The sequence below is a fragment of the Lycorma delicatula genome, chromosome 9 (assembly GCF_047948215.1).
Source record: "Lycorma delicatula isolate Av1 chromosome 9, ASM4794821v1, whole genome shotgun sequence".
Lineage (NCBI taxonomy): Eukaryota > Metazoa > Arthropoda > Insecta > Hemiptera > Fulgoridae > Lycorma > Lycorma delicatula.
In genome coordinates, this window is record NC_134463.1 from 109,862,573 (window position 1) to 109,887,530 (window position 24,958).

Genomic DNA, 24,958 nt, shown 5'->3' on the forward strand with positions numbered 1-24,958 from the left:
GAGCCAATTGCGCTCAAACTTCTCCACTTCATTGTCGTTCTAGAATCATTGTCCACCCAGTGCTTCATTCAATGAGCCAAACAAAAAGAAATCACTGGGAAAATTACCCTGAAATTTAAAGGAGAGTTCTTAGGTTTCACTGTAAATTTAGTCCAGTTTATCCCGAGTGTAAGGCGTGGTTTTGTCGTGAAAGAGAGTTACATCTATATTCGGCTGACGGGACCTTTAGTTTCCAAAGGCGACTTCGACTTTGTCCAATAGCTGGCAGTAGTAGCAAGCATTCTTACTGCGATGTTCAGAGAGAAAATCGACGAGCAGTACACCTTTTCGTTTCAAAAGGTAGTTGCGAGGGCTTTTACAGATGACAGAAGCATTTTCTCATTTGTAGAACATGGCTATAAACCCCTACGCTACTCCATATTCGTCGATTTTCACTCGTGAGTGTAGTAACGGATCGATGTCCCATCACATATGACTATTTGGTGCAAAAATGATTTTCCTCTCGCTGACATCGATTAAGGAACCTTTGGTAAATTTCCTCTGGGCCCTGTTTCTGATTTTGGGAAAAATGTTTTTTAATCTGTCCTTGTCCAGACAGTCTTTTATGTCCTCGTACAGACTTCACGGAACCCAAGGTGCTTTGTGATTATGGAATAAGTCCTTCCATGACTGATAGCAAACCAAAGCAATTTCAAATCATTGTTGATGCTCTTCAAAGAAATTACGAATCGATTGAACGTAGTCATCCGTCACATTTGGGCTTGAAAACCTTTTGTACTCGTTTTCTATAGCCACATGTCATTTTTTAAATTTTCAGCCCAATCGTACAGTCAGGTTCGTGACGTCATATCTCCAAAGTCTGCATGCAGTCTAGTTTTGGAGGGTTTACGCCCTTATTTTTGTGAAACTTCACGATAATACGTTGTGCAATCGACAATGGAATCACTTGCTCTAATATGACGATACTGACCAGAGAGATACGAATGCCGAGGCAGTTGGAGTGTTCATCCCCTCCATACATCTCTACTGATATAATATTATTCCGTGCCAGCCTACTCTTGTTCCTATACGAATCGTGAAGACAAAAATCCTATATTTATATTTGAGTGATTCCTGTACAAGGAGGCGACTAGTATATACAAGGGCGCGTGCGCCCACACATACACACTGCGGTAAAATCTACGTATATAAATCACAATTACGTATATATATCAATGTTTGAAAATAAAAATATTAATGACAGATCTAAATTTTTTTTACCAATATTTTATTTATTTACTACTTTTTTAATGAAATTTGATATCATTAGGCCGTTAGTTTATCCAAATAATTCTACTCGTATTATTTGGTAAACTGTAAAGTTCAAACTGATAGGTTTCGTTTTCTACACCTTTCTACATTTTCAGCGTTTTCTACATTCTATAAGAAAACCTTCATCGTCCCTCACAAATAAAATTTAGAAAAAAAATGACCATTCAATATTATCAACTAAAGCGCTGTTATTGAGATATCAACAATTAAGTAACAAATTCATTGCATCACAATTTCTATGGTAAATAATTGACAAAAATGTCGTAGCTAACATTGTAGAATACATTTTAATAAGTTTCATAAAAAACGCAGTACCAATATATTGAAACATTGAGATTGTTCTTCAAACAAAGAATTTTTCTTTATCGTCTTTTTTTATTTCAATTTGTGTCCATAATCTCATTTTGTATCGGTTCAGTACTTATGTTTGAATGACGTAACGAGAAGTAACAAAATAAAAAAATTAAACTATTTTAAAAAACGATAATGATTTACACGAATATCTTATGAATATCTAATATCTTTTAATTAAAAGTACTTTACCAGTGGGGCCTTCTCTTTTCAAAAAATACGAGCAGATGTTTTTTCTACTTATTCATTGGGGATGTATCTACAAAACTTCTGAAAATTAAGTTAAATTTAGTGAAAATTTAATTTTCTTTAAATTAAGTTAAAAATAGTGAAAATTAAATTATATATAACGTTAATGAAGAATTTTTAAGGTTTTGTACGGAGTTTTTTCACCCGTGTTAGTCAGTTTTTTAGTGATTCACAGGTTGTGAATCACAACCTGTTGTAAGTTTTTTAGTAAAAAATTTCAGGGGGACAAGAATTAATAAAATTTAAAATAATTTTCTTATGAAAATATATATTTTTATTTTAATTGAAAATTACTTTTCAAATAATAAATTAGATCAATCATTTGAAAGAAAAACATCATCATGTTGAATTACACATTATATTAAACCATTAGCACGAAAAAAATACATCATATCAATGAAACGATCAAAAAAGGAAGTTACACCTGTATTTATCGAAGTTAAACCTCATTAAGTAATTTAGGCCGGGATAACTTATAAGGTAGTTGTCGGACCCATGTACGCATTATCTCTCTCATTCACAAGTTATAGCAATGATTGCCTAGTTTGTGGCAAATAAATATTGCATGTACGCTAAAATTAAACAATATTATGCCCAGTCGAATTGTGCTAATTGTAGTGGTTTGTTGTAATGAATACAGCCAATGCGTATGAGGAAACAGGGTTCTCTCCCACCAAAATCTAGCATTAATTCTAAAAAAAATATAGGATTAGATATAAAATTAATATTTACCTCATCGTCCAAATATTCTTCTATACGCTGCTGATAATCTTTATTCTTTTTTGATCTCACTAATAAAAATAGGCTATTAATATGTGGACATGTTCTTAACAATTTTTCAACTAAAATTTTACCCATAAAACCGGTACCACCTGTTATAAATACCGATTTATTTCGGTAAAATTCTTGGATCGGGGATCCCACCGTATTTTCATCGTTATTTATTTCCTCCATCTGTAACAAGAGAGAAAAATAGATCAGTAAATAAGTTACAAAAAAAAAAAAAAATCGTACATTTTATTTAAATAAAACATAATTCAATTATATATTCATTTTATGGACATATTCTAATCAATAACGTCATCCAAACGAGCCTCTACGAGTTTTTATTTAGTGTATTATTGTTAAGTATAAAAGTGTGATGTTCACGTTATTCGTTTGTTTTTTTTTTTTTTTTTTGGATAGACCTTTATTTAAAAATGTTATTTATTTTAAATATTTGAATCTAAAGATGCTTTCTAATCTCTACCATGCTAGATGTAGTAAATTTCAAAATTAGAAATATAATCTGATCAAGCGGCGGCTCCTTTTTAAGAATATAAGAAAAGGTAAATTGGAGATTCGAATTGCTTTCACTCATTCTTCTTTCTGTATACAGAATTTAAGTACAACATTTATTCAATATATTATACTAATATAAAGAAAAATTACTCCTTTGGGCAAATAAACATTAAAGATCTTTATTGATATGTTTGATGAATCTTATCATTTATTTCATGATAATACTCATAGTACTTGTATAAAGCTTTTTATTGCATTCCGTGACCACTTTTTTATTGAACTACAAAAAATAATTTCATTACCCAACTTTACATTAAAAAAACATCAGAATAATTAAAAAAGTTAACTATAAACTAATTCTGATTTATAATTTTAAAAATACATTATGAATGTATTTCCTATAAATTATTTAATTACTATTTTCATATTACTCCTCGACTGTGGACATTTTTAAAGAAATGGTTTTTCAGGTTATCGATTTTTATTTCCAAGTGAATGCTATTTTAGTCACGAGTGGTTATTTGGAAAAAATAAAACAATGGTAATTAGTTTCATAAGCTGAATAAAAAAATATATATTTAATAATAATTAAAAATACCTGTTGTTATAATGTTGGCCAAAGATGAGGGGGAATTTTCTTAAAGAAAATTTTTAAAGAATATAAAAAACTTTTTTTTATTTTCTAAAGAAATTTTTTACTGGAATTACCAAAAAAGAAAACAATTTCTTTTCTTTTTTAATAATCATTCCTGACTGAACTAGTTCAACTAGAAATTTTTTTCTTTTTTATTTATTTATCTTAAGATTATTATTAAGATAAATTTATTATTCAAAGATAAATTTCCATATTGAAATTAAATTGTAAGTAAAAAAAAAAATAATAATAATAATAGTGGGAATATAATATGAAAATTCAAATAAATAATTTTCTTTAATATTTACATTTATTTTAATAATAATAATAATAATAATAATTAAATAAGAAATAGTCTTTCAACTATTTTTTTCAAGGTACAACGTGACTAATATCCTATAAATCAGCTGTAGGATAATTTTTTCATTTTTTGATTTTTCTAAATTTTTAATACAGTATTTATATTTTTAGAAATATTGTTATATATTCTAACGATAATTATTAATTGTTAGCGGCAAGTTCGTTTATATGATTTTCTATTAAGGCATCTATTTTACAATGTTTATTTCAATAATTCATTAAGTAGCTTTCAATCTACAAATAAAAATATGATAGTTTTTAAATAGTGATAGTATTATAAAAATTCGCTATTATTATGTGGACGTATTTTTATAATGTAAAATTTATTAAAAATAATATTATAATTAAAAAAAAAAAAATATTAAACGTCCTATGTTCTTAAAACAGCGTACATCCTAACATATCATGATCAGGTTTGAATTCTTAATTGTAATGTATATATTAGATATAATAATTAGTCGTCGTAAATTTGTATTCTAAATTTATCTCAGTAGCATCTCGGCCTTTCATCCGGAGGACCCTGGTTCGAATCCCGGTGTCAGGCAAGGCATTTTCACACACGCTACAAATCATTCATCCATCCTCTGAAGCAATACCAAACGGTAACTCGGATGTTAAATAAAAAAATAAAAAATTACCTCATGGTGAAGAAATTTATTCTATTGTTTTATTTTATGATTAAAGTCACTGCATAATTTTGAACTAAAGTAAATAAATATAATTCTCTAGAAACATTAGTTTCAAAAAATAAAGAAATTTACAGCGTTTAATCATTCTACATTTTTTTTTTAATTAAAAAAGAAATATATTTTGATAATAAAATAAAATGAGAAAAATGTATTTAACTGAATAAAGAGTAAAATAGGAGCAAGTCCACCGAAGTCAATGTGAATGTTTGGTAATACTCTTTATCTACGATACATTCTCAACGCACAAAATATGCTGACGTCATTTAAGTGTTTAGGCCACTTATTGAATATATACTATCTATTTAATTTCTGTCTAGCAGTCATACAAAGTTCTAAGTAAAAGAACATTTCATTTTATTGCGCAATGGCATATTTATCTAAAGGATGGATGACTCCACCTAACTACTTACCTACTGACAAATCGTACGATGTTGTTATTAATTCGGTGAAGGCCCATTTTGTTAAAGAATTTAAAAAAGTAAAAAAAAAGTATTCTTTATAAAAAGTATTTCTCAATAAATACTTTTTACGATTAAAAACAAGTTCGAGGTTCTCCTCTTTTGTATAACTAAGTCAATCATTTCTAATTTATTCATATTGTGGCGTATTTCGCGGCTCGATCAGGATATTAAAAGGTTCACAATTTAGAATGTTTATATAATTACAGTTTATAGGTTTAAAATGTTCGTAATTACAACCAGACAAATTAATAATAACAATGGTGATAAATACAATAATGATAATAATAATAATAATAATAAATAATAAAACAAGTAGCTGTGACCAGACTGAATCGGTTACACGCGATTAACAAATTCATATTTGTTAACCGGCGATAACAGACCAATGTGCGGTGTTTGCAATAAAACACTTACAATTAAGCATCTAATAGACGAGTGTACAATATATGAGGACCTCAGAAAGAGGTTCCGTCTAAGAAATGATGTTACTGTTGATTTAGCTAACGGAAATGAAAGAAAAAGTCCACGCCAGTGGACTTCTTAAAAGTCTATAAAAATGGAAATTTTAAAGCTGTGTTAAAGAGTCTCTAAGAGGTAGTTTCATCCATATATGGGAGTCTCGAAGCGTGGCACGTATAGTGACGGGAGGTAGCCAGCCCTCTTGCCTAGGCCACCCTGGCTTGTCTGCATTCAAGAGCAGTGAGTCGGGGTGTGTCCAATTATGACATGGGGGACCCTCAATGGTGGACTGTGGACGCGAGGCTATGGGTGAGCGCAATGCATGCCTGTAGCCTGTTCATATGGAGAGTCAACTGCCACGGCATCCTGGCGCGACTGATATTCTGCTTAACGGCGGTTCTGGTCGCTCCGAGGGTGCTAAAATTAACAAATAATCGAGACATGTAGAAGAAGATAATGGTATTGAAAACTTGTATTTTTAATTTCACGGTTTTTTGAGAACCTTATCTCAAATTTTAATATCGGGGCCCTTTACACCCCGTAAGTCTTGTGTTTGTCCTTGTCCTTTGTATCTTAATGTTTTGTGTAGTTTGTGCTTTTAAATAAAATGTAAGGGCCCTTTACACCCTTACATATGACGATCCCGATGGTGATACTAATTTCTTTTAAAGAATGTGACGAGGCTAATGACCTTAGTAGTCGATGCCCGTAAAAATTAAAAAAATATAAAAAAAAATAATAGGTGGCAATAATAAAACAATTAATGAACACAAATATTAATATAGTAATTACAACCACAATAATATCATAATAGTAGTGAACGATAGTAATATTACATGTCAATAACAACAAATCAAACATAAAAATATACAACAAAGTACATGACATAATATATAATCAAAACAGTAAGTATGACACAAAAACAGGGCGTAATCAAAAAAGAATAACAATCAAAATATTACACATCAAATAGTAATAGTAAATACAGATTACACACAAGACAGAGTTAATCGTTCGGAATTTATTCCAGGTGGACAAACAGAAAATTAGATACATTTACAAAAGAAACCGCCAGTCTACCCTTTTTAACCACTAGTCTTTTATTAACAAACAATCTTATAAAACCCACTTGCAAATCCATTTTTGTTGTCTACCCTAACAGTTACGAATGAAGTTTATCGCATTATTTCTTTCACTTATAGTTTTATTGTAACTCACAGATAGTATTTTTTCTATACTTAGATTTACTCGTGGCGTCACCTTACTCGTATCGAACTAGATTCAGGGCCCTCCTCGCTGGACTGACGTCTAGTAGACTCACACCGCCATCGTAACGTGTCGCTGGACTGGTTCGCATAACCCACACAACTCTCAGCCTTTCTTCGCTGGACTGACGTAGTAACTTCTCGCAGAACAGAACTGATTTTTAGCAGGTCTTCCAGAGTTATTTATACTGCTAGCCTGTTTACCTGTCGGACTGGACCCAAGTCGAAGCGTAAGAACAGTTGACCGAGGCTTTTGTTCCCATGAATTCCAAACCTGGTCTCTTCTCACCGTGCAACAGGTGTTCATTGTGTGTCAGCGAGCAGTATAACAAAAGACGATTGTAAAACAGACCTATTCTTTAAAGAAGGATTCTCTTTTTTGTTCCTTTCTGGATTCCTTCAATTATTACATTTTTTATTACTTTCATAATAATTGGTAGAAATCCGTTACTCAGGACTGCTATACCGGACTTCTATATACTTAAAGGATGTTATTAGAGAATAACGTAGTTGTTAACCACCTCACTTTGAATCTGCCAGACAACAGCGTGGACGTTAGGAGATTACAAAAGCTCCGTGTACTTGATCTTGTTGATGGCCGGTTGTAAACGATCCGGTTTGGCTGCTTGGTGATCACGTATATTATTTCTTGGCCGTTTCAATGTTATTGTTTCGTTTAGTTATTTAATTTATTGTTTTAATGTTAATGTTGTCTGGACATTCAAAGGCACTATCATATGTTATATTATTTATGTTATACTATTGTTTTTGTATTACTGGAGGATTATCATTGGGTGGTCCTCTTTCACGTGATAGTCAGTCATACAAATTGCTTATAGCTTCATTACAGAAGCCTGATTGTAAGCAAATAAAGGAATTCAGCAAAATAAAAAGAGAGAGATAGGTTTACCTATCTCTTTTACCTACATATTGTACTCCAATGTAGAATACAATAAGTTTTGACAATGGAGTTATTTCAAAACATATCAACATTAATAAAATAATGAAGCTAAGAAATGTAAACAACACTCAACATAAAATTTATAGTGTTATTAGAAAATAATGAAATAATAATTATTATCCTAAAAAAAAAAATTTTTACACAGAGTTTTCAGTTTTTAACCATTTGATAATATATTTTCATAAGGTATGGAACAAAATACGTAAGTAAAACTTCATAATTTAATTATTTGTTTAATATTTCTTTATTTTAAAGATTGTAATAAAAAAAAAAAAAAAACAAAAAAAAAGCAATTAAATGGGTCGTTGGTCGTTACAATTAAACAAACATAAGTTTTTTCAAACATTTTTATCTCCTTTATTTACCTATATTAGTTATAACCTGTTATAAATTAAAACCTGTATAATATGTCTGTTTATTTCATTTTGCTAATTTTTGTTGTAAGATAATTTACAAGGAGATAATACTGATATTATATTATTACTAGTACAAAATATATTTATAATATTTCTTCTTTTTTTGCATTCTCTGTTACGTATTTTATTTGTAAAACTCATTTATTTTTCTTAGACAATTAATTAACGTTAATATATATATTTTTTTGTGATTACATAAATAATAAGTAAATTTAAGAAATTCTATGTAGAGATAAATATATATTTAGTGGTATAACGTAAAATAACGTCTCAAACACAAATATAATTTTTTTTTAAATTGCAACAAAAATAAAGTAAGCAAATACAGTTTGCTACTTTGTTGCATTTTACCAAGAAGGGCTTAATTCAAAATAAAAATGTGAGCACCTACAGCAAACAAACTAACGCAAGCATGCTTCTTGGTACGAACGATGTAGGTTTAAATAGATTTTAAAAAATTTGATATGTACACCACATAACTTCCTTGTACGTCTATTAAATTATATATACACATTTTCTGTTGCTCTTTATTTAAACTTATTTCGTTTTAAAGTGAGATACGATCCTCCAATTCTTTAATAAAGTGAACAGTTACACAATTTCTAAAATATTAGTTAACATCAATTATTTATACAATCATTAATTCAACAATCTTAAATAAAATATTAGGATAGAGTAAAATTCCCTTTATTATTCGTGTTACTATATCAGTATTATTCGTATTTTCGTGAGTTTCTGATTAACGAAAGTTTTAAATTTCTGGTGTGTTGTATAAATAAAAGTTAACAATAAACTATTCCGTTTAGTAAACTCCTGTATACTGGTTACAAATGTTAATTTCGACCTTACGGTGTAAAATATTTGGTTTTTATTATTGGTGAATAATCACAAACACACAAATTATTATTTGGTGAATAATCAAAAATGAAAAAGAAACAATCATACAGGAAAAAGAAAGATAACATGAAGAAATGTATCACAAAAAAGAAGAAGATGAATATGAAGGGGAAGAAAATGTTAAAACCAAAGAAAGAATAAAATGATTAAGAGAAGATGATAAATATAAAGAGGAAGAAAATTAAAACCAAAGAAAGAATAAAAAGATTAAGAGAGGATGATGAATATAAAGAAACAGAAAATTTGAAAACTAGAGAACGTATACACAAATAAGATGAAAAAATTGCGAATATATGAAAGTAAAGAGCGATTACATGACTGGCAACAAGAAGCAAAAGAAATGATGATCAACTCCGCTTAGGGAAAATATTGTCCGACAAGATCAGAGGAGTAATAAACTAACAGAAAATAATTTTTTGCAATTTATTAAAGAACGGCATGTATGCCTCAGTGTACATATTGTTCTTGTGATGGTCTATTTTTCAGTCACTCTGTAGTTAACATTAACGTAGATAAAATAAAACAGAAATTAAACTAGAAAATCCCGAAATAATACGATTCTAAATTATAATTTTCAATTAATATTAAACAATCAGATGTTTCACCAACTCGATTACATATACACGTATGAATAATGCCTATTAAATTACATGTACAAATTTTTAAAAGTACAAAAAATTTCATTTCACTAATAACTTCTGATTTTTTAAATATTTTCTTTATTATTATTGAATTATTATTTACTGTAAAAGTTTTATTTCAATCACGGGTTAATAATTATTAATAAATCAATATATTTAACTTAAAAAAAAGTTACAAAATATAAATAAAAAAAAAGGAGATGAAGTCTGATTCGAAGCGATTTGCCTTCCTCTAAGACCCAAATATTTCATTAATTAAAATTTTATTTTGCTATAACTGTAGAACCAATGAAAATATGTACCACTTATGATAATATCGTTGAAAAGCTCTCAATGAGGGCTTATTATTGCAGTTAAGAAAAATTCCAAAATCATTTTTTTTGGATTTTGGTTTTTTTGGACACTTTTAGTCTAATCAAAAGGGAAGGTGCATTACTAGATGGAACAACAGTTCTAAATCCAAAATTTCAACATCCTACGGCTAATCGTTTTTGAGTTATGCGAGATACATACATATACTCAAACGTACGTGCAGACGTCACTCCGAAACTAGTTAAAATGGATATTTCCATTTAAATCTGAAAACCGAAATTGTTCGCGATCACAATAATTACTTTACTTCATACAAGGAAGTAAAAAATGAAAACATAAAACATCAGACGAATTTTTTAGTAACTCGCATCTCAACGCTTCATTCTGAACGACTCTGAAATCTCACTTCATTCAATATAAAAATGTGAGCACACAGCAAACAAACCAACGCACCACGCTTTTTTTAGTATAATACTTTTAAAATTTAAACCTGGAACTTACATACTTTACATTCAGTTGCAAAATAACATTTTCTTTGATTCGTATTTATGGCGCATAAGTATAACAAATAAATAAATTAATTGAATTTATATTCAGTTATTTATTTTACTTCATATAATTATTTATTATATATTCTTCGATTTCAATTATATGTTTTTTTGTCATGTAAAGCAGTTCCTTAATGAACGACTACAAGTATTTTTTTCTTTAAGTGTTGAAGTTACGTTTATTTGATTACAGAAGGCAAACTACATATACTATACTGTTTTTACATATTCAATAAAGGCTATTTATTTATTAATTACTAAATAAATATCTGATATTTGTTTTACTGCAGTGATGTATTTTATGTATTCGTTTTTCTTAATATACTGTTAACTTATACAGAAAATATAATAAAAGCGATTAATAATTTAATGTTTGTTATTTATATTATGCAGTCATGAAAACTTGTGTACTCTTTATGTTTACAAATGACTCGTGAATTATACAATGTGTTTTTAAAATGATGGGCTGGCTATACTTTTTCAGATTTTATTGTAAAACGAAACAAAAATATCTTTAGGAAAAATGCCGATTTCTCCTCCGCTGTGTATAATTATGTATTTTTTAAATTATCCCGTACAAAAGAAAAAAAAATGCTGGCAAATTATTGCATAACTTTTCCGGCAACCCAGGTCAAATATAACTTTTATAAATTAAAGTAATAAAAAAAATCGCTAATCATTTTGGGTGCGGAATATAGTATAGGTGTCCATTTCTAATTTAATTTTAATAGGGATCTAATTTAATCAGATGTGGGAAATAAATAAAAAATTTTTCTAAAAAAAACATATCAATATCAACATACAAATATCAATTTGTAGGTTAAGCTTAACAGGTTTACTTAAGTAAAGTTTCTCTAAACCTAACAACCCCTTCAATAAAGGCTAAAATAAGAAAAATACATTTTTAAAAAACCTTCTGGATTTTAGGTCCGGGGTTTATACATATAATTTTTTTTAATTTTAGCCATTTTTCTATATCTCTAGATATTAAGTATAAACTTTCAAAATATGTTTGAAAATGTTTAAACCGAAGGGGAACAGAGGAAAAGCACATAAAAACATATATTTCAATTTTAAGAGGTGGGGATTGATATGCATTGAAGATAAAAAATTTGCTTTAATAAAGTTTTCTCTAAAATGCCTCTGAAAAAAAAATCAAAATTGGTTTCTTCACGATATCCCCCACTCCCTTAACGAATTTTGGAAAAAAAATTAATATGATCAATGCCCCCATATATAGAAATATTCGAGAAAAAGTTGAAGAAAATCAGTTCGGTTCGCACTACTTTTAATCATATATCTCAGAGCAGTGCGATACTCATACCTACGCACGTATATGTTTTTTTGTGTAGATGAACTAGACGGATTCTAAAACGTAAAGTTTTAAAATACTCAATTTTTGACATGATCATCATGCTTTCCCCTTTAATACTGTACGTAGCAAATCTAGCTATATATACACAAGGAAAATAATAGTATAATCTCATTGCATAAATTTAGGAATTTTATTTGTTTGTTTAAAAACGTTAAAATTATTTTTCGCGTTTAAATAATTTTGTAAATAATAAAACAATTTTATTTTTTAAATTTTTTATACTGATTCATTCCCATTATGTAAAATTACTTGTTTTCAACTAAAAGTAAATTTCTTTTATAATTACAATAATTATGTTTTTTCTTTATAAAATAAAGTTTGTTTTCCAGAAACCCCATAATGGGATTATTCCAATAATTTTTTTGATGTCATAATTAAGGTTCCACTAAAGACGATAAAATTATACATTTCTAGAGAATCTATTAAAAAAAAGGTAGAAAATTGCATCTTCTTCTAAGAGGAAGAAATATAAAGAAAAATATAATTATATTACATATACGAGTACATTAAAGACAAGTACTCGTATAAACAATTAACTCGTACTTAAGAAAGTCAGGTAATTTATGAGAAATTATTTTTTTATTACCAACAAAATAGGTGTCTAATCTTTTTAGCTTTTTTATCTTTTAAAATATCCGTAGTGTGTAATTATTATTTATTACTTCAACTGAGTTTTCTTTTTTTCTTTTTTGTAACTTATTATATTTTAACTTGTTTATAAAAATTTTAAATTATAATAAAAATAATATTTTTATTTATTTTTTTATTCGTCAATCAGTTTACATGTTTGTTGTTCTCCATTCCTTCTTGTTGTGCGCTAATCTTTTATACTCAACTTACGTATTTACTACATTTAACATCTTCAAATGTTTTATAAATTGTGATTCTTGTTTTCCGCATCTTTCACCACGATCAAATTATCTAAACCTGAATGTATTTATCTCTTTATAACATTTTTTCCTCTCTAAAACACCATAATTCAAAGGCTGCTGTTTTCCTTCTTCTGTTACACAAAGTAGACGTAATACTTTCTTAACCGATGAGTTTTACGCTTAATAAAATAAAGTTACAAAATTTGAGCTGGTTTTATATTCTTTTTCCCAGTAATTTTTTTCTTGACCTATCAATGTAATTTTTTCAAATTATTATTTTAAAAAAAGTTAACGAAAAGAAGTATTTACAGTTACTACAATATTTAAAACAAGCTTATAACAGTGTTTTTTTAGATCTGTTTATATTGATGAGAAGCATGTAGAACGTATAATATTGGGTAAAAGTAGACGACATTCCCAATATTTAGAGGTTAAGATCTTGCCACTGCGTCATACGTATTTCTATAGAATACTAATAACGTATTATGAAGGCTGTAAACAGGATAGGATCCTTGATACTTTGGTTACGAGGCCTTTGCGGAGAGCGAATAGAGTAGTTCCTACTAGGCTAAAAATTGAATTATTTAAACGTTTGTAATTAGGTTCAAAATATATTTAATCGCTTACCAAGGGAATTTAAATCCATAGAAGACTCTAAAAGGGTTTCACTAGCAATTTATGATTGGTTGTTGTCAATTGAAGATGTAGAGAGTTTTTTTTAATTGATTGGCCTATGATTGTGGGTGGAATCGATGATTAAAGTTTTCATATTTTTATTTTTGTTATTATTTTTCTTTCAATTTTTATCTAGGATTAATGTCATTTTCAGTTTTATCTCTGTATTCTTGTATTGTATTTATGGTTCTGATTTATTTAATCTGTATGTATGTATATATAACCTTATCACTAGCTGAAATTTTAGTACTGCAAGACTAGTGTAATAATTTTTGAAATCGACTTGGAAATCCACACTTGACCATTATTCAATAAACGGTTTATTATTTTGCTCAATGAAAAATAATGGCTGGTAACCTCCAATACAGTTATTACTTTACGGAGTACGTATTTTCACAAGATTATGTAATAATTGCTTACATTTATTATTTTACTTCTATTTTATATTGTTTGGTTTTATGTCAACTAAGCTTATGTATTAAGAATTTATAACTAAATAATTTTATTTTCACTTGTAATCTTTTTATTTTGTGGAATAAAGATTATTATTTTTTTTTTTACCTTTAACTAAAATAACGGCATGTGAAATGGGTAAAAACAAATTTAAAAAAAATTCCCTATTATATTTCCTTATAACTAAACTCAATATCATTTCTAAGATTTTTTTGTTAAACAGTAATTGAATAAACAGTTTTCTAGTAATCGGCATTTTACAAATAATTGTTTTTTGACTTGTCAGAATGGTTATTAAAAAAAAGATACATTTATATCGATAAGATGAAGACACACAAATATAATGAAAACAAACTAGAATTACTATGTTGGGAATATTTTTTTTTATGTAAAAATTAAAAAAAAGTGATATTAGAAAAAAGTATGTTCTAATAAAAAATATTTTTTTTATGTTTACTACTGCTTACCATTTTTACCTTTATTCTTTTATCACTTGGGGCGTTTCGGAACCACTCCATTGTCAAAACTTATTGTACTGATATTTTTAAACTTCTGTTAATCTTTATAAGCGTTTAGGCAACGCCCCTCCCTATATTTAACTTAATGCCTTATCTGGCCTTCTTCTTGTTTATTTTTTATTAATGATTATAGTTATCTTTTAATTTTATTCATCTATTTCCTGATTTCAATAAATTGAGGTTCTTGAAAAGGACACCCGCCTGATTGTTGATGTATTCATTTATGATAGTTTTACTTTTTAATTTAGAAGTTTCTAGATTTTTGAAAATGTTCATTCTTCTTCCTTTAACACAGTTGAGAATTAATTTGATTGATTCTTCCTTTTTCATTAAATTCATTGCATAATTAGAGCTATTTTTTTTATTTTTAAAAAAATCTCATGTGTTCGTAATAGCTTACTTTTAATCTTCTCCCGGTTTGTCCAATGTATGTTGAATTTTATTTACATTTTATTTTATATATACCATTATTTGTATATATCTTTTTCTTCTGTGTTACTATTAAATATCTTTTTTAGTGTATTATTTGTATTTAAAGTCATTATTATTTTATATTTACAGGAGAATTGTTTAATCGGATAAATTTCTTTCCCAGTAAATGTTAATTACTCCATTTAAAGGGTTTTTTATCATTTGTTATTTTAATTTCATTTAAATTATTTCTATTTTTATTCATTTTTCTGATCATTTCTTTTTTTACCCGTTATTTTCTACTATTTGAAAAATAGTGATTAACTCTTTTTTATATGCTGGTTTCTTTAATAGTAATGTATGTAGTCTAAAAACAATTAATCTATGCTAAATTGGGTGAATCGAATCGTAAGCTATGATATTAACTGTAATATAAAAATTTATTTTCTGTATATTTCGAAATCTAGATTATTTTTTTATAGTTAGGTCTAAAAATTTAATAGTTTCTTCTCTCTCACTCTTTTTCCATCGTATATTTAATGTTATGGTGGAATTTGTTCACTCCTTCTAGATCTTTTCTTCATTATTATTTACTTATTTTTTAAATACTAATAGAGTATCATCAACCTACCTAATATATTCTAAATATCTGTATTTTTCATGGTATCTGGTATATTCTCTTCTACCATAGCCTGTAGGATTACTTCGCTTAGTATCGCTGATAACGGGTTACCCCATTTTAGAAAATCTAGAAATGTTTAAATATAAAAATTACAATAAACCGATCATAAATGATAAGATCAACTATCAAGTGGATGTCCTTTTCGAATCTCAATTTACTGAAAACAGGAAATAGATAAATAAAATGAAAAGATAAGTACAACAATTTGTACAACAATTAAGTACAATTTGTACAACAATTTGTGTTAGTTCTAAGTTTTATTTAATTTTGTTATTTTAGTTTTAAGTTTTATATTAGATCTTTTATGGTTTTTATTTTTTTTTAAATCTTTTGTTATCTAAGAATGGGCCCTTTACACCCATCATGGACTTTGTAAAATTCTATTTACTTTAATCTTATATTAGTTTTTACCTTTGATATTAGTTGTAAGTTTTAATCATCTTTCAGAATAGTATTAAAACATTTATTTTTCTATATAAAAAAAGGATCCGGGCGATGATAACACACAAGTGTTTTTCGCCTTCAAAAAAAAAAAAATAAATAAAAATAAATAAATAACAAATAAACAAGAAGATTGCGAGATAAGGCAAGACGTCAAATATGGGGAGGGGCGTTGACTAAACGTACATAAAGATTAACAGAGATTTAGAAATAACAGTATAATAAGTTTTGACAATGGAGTGGTTCCAAAACGCCTCAAGTGATAAAAGAGTGAAGCTAAGAAAGGTAAACAGTACTAAACATAGAAACCATAGTGATGTTAGCGGAAAGATAATAGTAATTATTATTAACAACAACAATTAGAACGGGTTTTATTGAACTTTCTGAAGCGCGTTGACTTCTACTTTATATCTTATAATGACTAGATATGAATAATATATTACGTAATGATCAGAATAAAAGATGTATTTGTTTGTTATACTAATGAAGAGCAATCCACAATCTTATACTTGTTAATAAATAATTGGTCCTTGCACTACATTTATTTGTTTTTACCCGATAAAGTTGTATTACTTTCCTTGTACGAAGTAAATGAAATACTATGATCGCGAAAAATTTCGGTTTTCAGATTTCAAAATAAATATCCATTTTGACTAGTTTTGGCGTGACTTCTGTATGTATGTATCTCGCATAACTCAAAAACGATTAGCAGTAGGATGTTAGAATTTTTTATTTAGGACTGTTGTAACATGTAGTTGTGGACTTCCCCTTTTGATTTTAATCGACTAGACAAAAAGTGTCCAAAAAAGCCCAAAATCCGAACTTTTTTGATTTTTGACTTTTTCTTAACTGCAATAATATAAGCCTTCATTGAGAGCTATACAACGGTATATCATAAGTGGTACTTATTTTCATTGGTTGCAGAGTTATAGACAAATAAAAGTTTAATTAATGAAATATTTGGATGTTATAAAGGGGAAGGCACATCGGTTCGAATCCGACTTCATTCCGACGTTTTTTTTAGTTTAAATATATTGGCTTAATAATTATTAACTTCTGGTTATTAAAAAAAATTACAATAAAAAGTAATTCAATAATAGCATTAAAAAAAAAAGTAAATAAGAAAAAATCATAAGTTATTAGTGAAATAAAATTTTATGTATTTAAAAAAAATGCGTACATGTAATTTAATAGGCGTACAAGGAAGTCATGTGGTGTCTACATCAGATTTCGTGAAATATCTGATTATTTAGTATTAATTGAAAATTATAATTTAGAATCGATTACTTTTATTTATGCATTTGTTTCAGTCTACTTGATAATAAGTCACCTTCTGTTTCGTTTGTGTTTTCATTTATTGATGGTTATATATCATAATAATTTAAAAAACATAGTATTAGATACATATAAGACTTACATTTATTTGAAGAGTAATAAAGGGACTTTAACTTTAACCTATTATTTCAGGTAAGATAGTTAAATTAATAATTATATAAATATTTTATGTTAATAAACATTAATATTTTAGCAATTGTGTAAGTGTCCACATTATTAAAAATTGGAGGATCGTATCTCACTTTCAAACGTAATAAGTTTAAATGAAGCATATCAGAAAATGTGTGTATGTAATTTAATAGGAGTACAATAAAGTCAAATTTGATCTAAAAATAATTTAATTTAACATTAATTTATCTCATATTTTTATGATAGTTACAGATGTAAAACATCAGAAATTAAAGAGATACTCATACATGCTTTTAATGAGAGTAATGATGTTCATACACAACTACTCTTTTCGGTGAATATAACGCAGTTGCTATTAGTAGAACTGAACATCTTTTGCATTCGTTGGATTTGGCGTGCCGACGTGCAGCAGCACGTTTGACTCACGAAGGTGCCAATAGAAAACTAATTTATTCCTCACTTTCCTTAGTAAATCTGAAAAGGAATTCCAGTTTATTGAGAATATTTGTACTATCTTAGAAGTAAATTTATATACTCGTCAGGTCGCCAAATAATTGACCATATTTTATTTATTTATTTTTTTAAGTTAAAGGTGATAATAATTTCCATCTTCATCACTGGAGTAATGTTTAAATTCTATACTCATAAAAACAGAAATTTTAGAAATCTAGCTGGCCCTTTTTTTTTTTTTTATTTATTTTCTGTATTATTGTTAATAATACAGATTACATCATCGTTTGATTTTTATTTAAAAACGCAATTCACAATCAATAATTTACGGGGTTTTTTTTTAATAAAGAATTATTTTTTATTTTTTCCTTGTTACAGCTTACTTAAAAATCTTTATATGACATTTGACCTTTTGAAGAAGCCTTCAAATTTATATATATGGGTGTACAAATTAAAAATTTACCCACGCATTTTATACATTTTTTTACCCACGCAAACTTTAATATATATATATATACTCACGTATACAGACATAGTAAATAACCCACAAATAACCAAACTTATATGACAAACAGAAGAATAAGCAACAAGTACTTTTAAATCTCTTTGAATTATACAAAATATTCTAACATTTATATATATATATACACACATTTTAAAAATTATTTAATAACAAAGAGAAAAGAAAACAAGTTTATCTTTAATAGCAAATCTGTTGGCATAATTCCCTAACACAGTTTTATTTTACTTGACTATAAAGTAGTTTTATTTTGTAAGTGATACTGCATCCGATTACGTTTAAAATAAATGCTTTAAAAGGATTTACGATGTTCTGCTGTTATAATTTTTAATGCTAAAAGTATGTACATTATGTTACATTGTTACAGTGCGGTGTCATTCGTTACTTGTATTTTTTTTTATTCCAAGGTTTGACCGATATAATGATTGTTTCTTTAAAAAAAAAAACATTTATCAATCCTTTTTAATATACCATATAAGGAATGACTGACAAAGGTAATTTTTCATATTTACTGTTGTAAGGCATTGTAATCGAGTATTTAGAAAAAAGCTGACGATTTCACTGAACTTAAGAGTTAAAATTTAACAGTTCCCCCATTTACAAAATTGGAAATTAGTATTATATAACTTTTCAACGTTAATTATTTTCTTATTTATTTCTTCACGAATTCTGTAACCTACAAAATATTCTAGAATTATTATTCAAATAAGTAAGCATATTTTAAATGTACAGTTTTTATATTGCTTGTTAGGTAAATTCACACTTTACGCTATTCAACAAACCTTTAATATACAACGTGATTCTAAACCGATCTGGTCGTGTGGAATCAGCTATGGGGTATGACAACGATCAAGAGCAAGAGATTATACAACGTTTCCAGAATAAGTTGGCGAAATCCATTGCAGAGCACCGTGGTCCGGACGGACGAAGAAATACTCTATCTTGAATTACCTTATATTTGCTAACAGGTCAAATGGTTCCGTTCAAATTATAGGAATAATAATAACGTGAACTTTCTAGCAGTTAATCTCCTAGGCATGACCTTCTTCTCCTACCGTCGGAAGTTAGACACGCCGGAACACGTGATATTCCAGTGCCCGTGGTGAGACGAAGAACACCGCGACTGTACTCTGCCGTGACTGGGCATCTCGAAGTGGGGACCATCGTTGGAACGATGTTACGCAGTTCGGTGGACTTCGACACTGTGACGGGGTTTGTGTCGGGAGTACTACAACTGAAATATCTGGAAGCGAGAGAGTGAGGGACAGCTCCGTACGGAGCTGCCGTTCGCCCGTGCTTGGACGGATGGACGGTGGTGATAAAGTGCGGGGACTCTCGAGCCCCTGAGCTAAAAGACTGAATTCCGGCAGGGCCGTCCCCGTTAGAGGCGAAGCACAAAGGACCGAGTCCGGTTGCTGGGTGATAGAGGCCGGGAACGGGAAAGCCAGGCCTGGCTATTCCCTTGTCTGGCGACTAGAGGCAAAGGCACCTCCCGGAACCGTACTCATACTTAATTGGGGGTCTGGTTCCGTGAGGCAGGGAAAAAACTCCTAGACAACATCAAGGATGTCTGGCAACTGAAACTCTTACGCTGGAGTTGGGAGAATCTGAGCGACTTAAGCTGTTTTAATACCATATATGTGATGGGCATGTTTCTATGCCTAGAAAATAATTTTTCTATTTATCTAAATTAGCTTGTTATGTTTCTATTCGTTTGTCTTCGTCTATTGTTTAACAATGATATAAATGTTTTTGTTTTTCATTAGACTCTTGTTAACTCTCGTACGTATGTGATCTAATTCAGTGCGAATTTGTTTATATATACATAAAATTCATATGTGTATTTATGTACTTTATTTATAAATTTATGTACATATATGTTTTATTGAGAGTGTTCCTTAGAAACCCCTTTAATCATGTGCTTTTTTTGCAATACGATTTCTGTTTCCTTATTCGAAACCGATTGTAAATAAACAAATTGTATGGCAAAAACATTTATGTATCCCTTCTTTTTAAACATCCAATATAGAGGTTATATCACTCCAGCTCTTGCACAACTCATATTTATTTCTACCTTGAAAAAAAACCTCAAATTTAACATTACAATTTTTTTTTAAGAAGTGGGAATGAAGCGGATAAAAAACTTCAAAACATTTTTTCTGTAAAATTTCCCAGAAAAAATTCCCAGAAAACCTGGATCAACAGAAAAATTTAAGATCCCAAATTAATCTTTCTGTTATATAAACAGGAAATATTTGTTTGTATGTCTACAAAAAATTTCAAGAATTGCTAAACTAATAGCTACCATATTTTAATAGTAGATTCATTATTTGATCCGGAGTATCATAGGCTATATAAAGATGAAGAATTATTTATTAAAACGGGTAAATAATAAATAATCCATTACGATCCTGGACTTCTCATTCAGACCGCTAGGTGGCAAGAAGCTAAATATTATTAGCTTATTATTATGCTCCTTTCTTATGGAGAGCCGCTCCCAAAATATTTTTCAATAGAGGTCTTATTAAAATTGAAGACAAGGTTGTAAGTCGTGGTGAAAAGTATTTATGTGATTTCGGTTTACCAACACCAATCCCTGATGAACAAGATAATGAAAACCCCTATGATACAATATTTCGAAAATTTTTTAATATCAATGAATTTGAAGAATACATAAATTTTGAACTTTCTATATTAGTATCACATTACCGCCTACTCGCCTCATAGTACCTATAATGGCAAGAAAAAAATATTTTTTAGATGTTTTTTAGACACTGGGAAAGCCGTTTGATTAATCTACTTCTCGCATATGTTCGATCGACAGGTAGGTTGACTCTAGGTGTACCACCCCATCAGGCATCGTTGCGACGCTCCTTGATTATGGTAGTAACTTTTCATTCAGTTTTTAAATTACCGTTAAATGAGATGCGGACAAAAGTCGGTTTACTCTTACGTAAAAATGGTTCTTTTTGTAAATATTTTCCAATATATAAAGCTTATTGTACGGGACGAATGCAATACGATTAATCGAGTTCATGCTGAAGCGAGTAATCGTATTCTTAGACACTTAAGTCATATGAAAATTTAATGGGAGACGTAACTTTTGTCTGGAAATTTTCGTCAAACTTTGCCAGTGCGGGCAAAGCCGCGACGGAGCATTCTAGTAAATTATAAAATTATAATAAATTAGTAATTAATAATAATTAAATTATTATTTTATCTTATTATTATCATTATAATATTTTTTTATTGATATAAACTGTTTTCAAAAGTTCCCCGGTGAAGGTTTCATCAAAATGCATCTATCTTGAGATAGTGGGTATGAGTTAAAAGAAATAACCATATCTATTCCCTCGTCTGATTTTTATAAAAATTTAATTTCATTAATTTCCAATATGAATAAGTCAGCTGATCAAATTTTGTGGTAATACCGAAACTCTTTTTAGGCTAATTAAGTGGAACAGTCATTAACAGGCCAAACACACGCACATACACATACACACCTCAAACTTCTAAATCACCAGAAATTAAAAAAATCTTGTCATATTTCTTTCTATAATAACTGGAAAAAATTAAAAGTTTATAAGAATTAGGTTTTACAGAAAATTAAAGTTATTAATTTTAATCTATTTTTAAATGTGATAAATTTTATTATTACTGCACGTTTATAAGTTTCCCTTACTAATTGATTATACTTAGTTTTCGTCTAATGAAACTACGCGTTGTTATTTAAAACCGGGTGTTGCTTTTGATCTTACAGTATCTTCAAAGCAAATATTTAAACAATTCTTAAAATTATATGCTTGCATAGTTGCATTAATATACCATTCTCTATTAGCAAATAATATAAAATACTAATAACTGATTATTGCTATTTAGAATTGCATACTTTAAAAAGACAAACCAAATAGAGTTGTATGAATAAACCTTTATAACTTTAAAAAGGTTTTCAATCCCTTTTGTAACCGTCTTAAAAACGTTTTAAAGTAACTCATTATTATTATTAAACGCGTTAAATTATAAAAATTTGATGAGTTAATAATTTATAATAGTTCGATTTAAATAATTTTCATCGCCAAACTTCATTAACAAAATAAAGTAAAATTGCATTTCTTTCATTATAATCATAAAATTGAATATATAATCATATAATTGAATATCATAAAAATAGAATATTTACTTTAAAAAATGCTCAAGAACGAAAAATAATGTCCGGCAAGTGATGTCCATTTTGGGCAATACATTATTGTAGCCTATCACGGTAACTGGCCTCAATTCTTTCCAACATGTCTACATCAATCTGGGTGACGTGATGACGAATTGCGATCTTTAGGTCCTGGATGTACGCGGTTTATTGCCGTACACACGCGATTTCAGAAACCCCCACAGAAAAAAATCACAACTACTCAAGTCGGGGGACCGAGGGGGCCAAGGAATGTCGCCGAATCTGGAAACGATCCGTCCCGGAAACAAGTTACGGAAACAGCCATCGTTGCCCTCGCTGTGTGCGCTGTAGCTCCATCCTGCTGGAATAACACAATTTGAAAATCGATTCCCCGGTTTCGTAATTCAGCGATGAAAAACGTATTCAACATCGCAATGTAACGATCAGCTGTTACAGTTACGACAGCGTCATTTTCTTCAAAAAAATACGGTCCAATAACACCGATCTTTCCTATTGCACACCAGACAGTCACCTTTGAAGTGGTCTCATGGCTATGAAGTGGTCTCTCGTGAAGCCGATGCGGGTTTCTTTCTGCCCGATACCGGCAATTCTGTTTGTTGACGAAGCCATTCAGATGAAAATGGGCTTCGTCACTCATTAACAATAACAAATTTTCATTTTCTTCAAAAACGGTAAGCGTTTGTCGACAAAATTGTAATCGCTGTGTGAAATCTTGCTCGTTTAACTGCTGCACGACGGCTATCTTGTAAGGATGGAAATGCAGGTCTGTATGCAGAATTCGTTTTACCGTACTTGTGCTCATTTGAAGCGCTGCTGAATGCCTCTGAATAGAGCGGCGTGGGCTTCTGACAATGGCTTCCCTTACTCGTTCGATGTTCTCCGGAGTGCTAGCAGTTCGTCGGGGACCCGGTGGTTTTTTCTTCAATATTGAACCGCTTGTTCGAAGGTTGTTTACCCGTCGCAATATTGTGTTACGAGAAGGGACACTTGCATTACGATGGATATTAAACTGACAGCGGAAATCTCGCTGAACAGCAGTTACGGATTCGTCATTTCGTACAAAACTGTCATACGCGTACAGGCGTTGGTCTAGCGTCCACGGCTCCATCTCAACGACTAAAATGTAAATGCTATGAACAAAGGAAACGCCAGACACCAGCCACGTGCCTCTCTCACCACGAACGCCCGAGTACAACCCACTTCAAAAACATCCAGTTGCCGTGAATGAACCTGTATAACAGTTTGGTTAATTTCACCGAAGTGAAATTGGAAGATCTGTTACTTTCTGTGTTGAAGTACAGGATAAAGCATGCAGGGAAGTATATAGTATTTTATAAAAAAAATAATTTTACTAATTCGCTTGTTTTTATATCTTAATGCAATGTTACAGTATCGTACATAAGACTAAAAATTAAAAAAAAACCAAGCTTATAATAAAACTTGATAATATTTAGGAAAAGGTTTTCTGCGTCAGACTGAGAAAAACCACAAATTTATGTTCAACTGTTCGTATAAATACTGCTGTACGATAATTAACTATATCGTAGTATCACATCAGGTCATGTTGGGCTGTTCGTTTTCACTGCACATTAAAAATAAAATTATAGAAATGAGTTACAAATTTTTCGAAAAATGGAATTTATATTTTTAATTCAATTAAATTTTTATCCCAACCATTTAACAATAATCATCACATAACTTATTTAAAATATAATTAAAATATATTTTATACAAATAATATTACTTTGTTAACACACCGGGTTGTTCTAGTGGTAAAACTCATCGTAAATCAGCCGATTTCGAAGTCGAGGGTTTTTAGGATCAAATCATAGTAAAAGTATCTTCTTTTATTCGGATTTGAACAATAGATTGTGGATACCGGTGATCTGTGGTGGTTGGGGTTCAATTAACCATTCTTGTCAGGAATGGTCAGCCGGAATCTGTCAAAGACGTTTACCAGTAAATTTACAGTTACATTTCAGTCGCTAATAACTTTAATTGTTAATGCGATTATAAATAAAAAAAATTACACTGTAAACAAATTGTTAAATAATATTTATTAAGAAGAAAGAATCC

At 29.3% G+C, this 24,958-nt stretch overlaps 1 protein-coding gene across 3 annotated transcripts in view; it reads right to left on the minus strand.

Moving 5' to 3' along the window:
• Nucleotides 1-24,958, minus strand: part of LOC142330634 (fatty acyl-CoA reductase wat-like) — a 283,198-nt gene that overhangs the window by 57,879 nt on the left and 200,361 nt on the right. For all 3 annotated transcript variants that reach the window (XM_075376059.1, XM_075376060.1, XM_075376061.1), the window contains one exon: nt 2,644-2,865. In XM_075376059.1, coding sequence (XP_075232174.1) covers nt 2,644-2,865 — 222 coding nt within the window. The remainder of the gene's footprint in view (nt 1-2,643; nt 2,866-24,958) is intronic.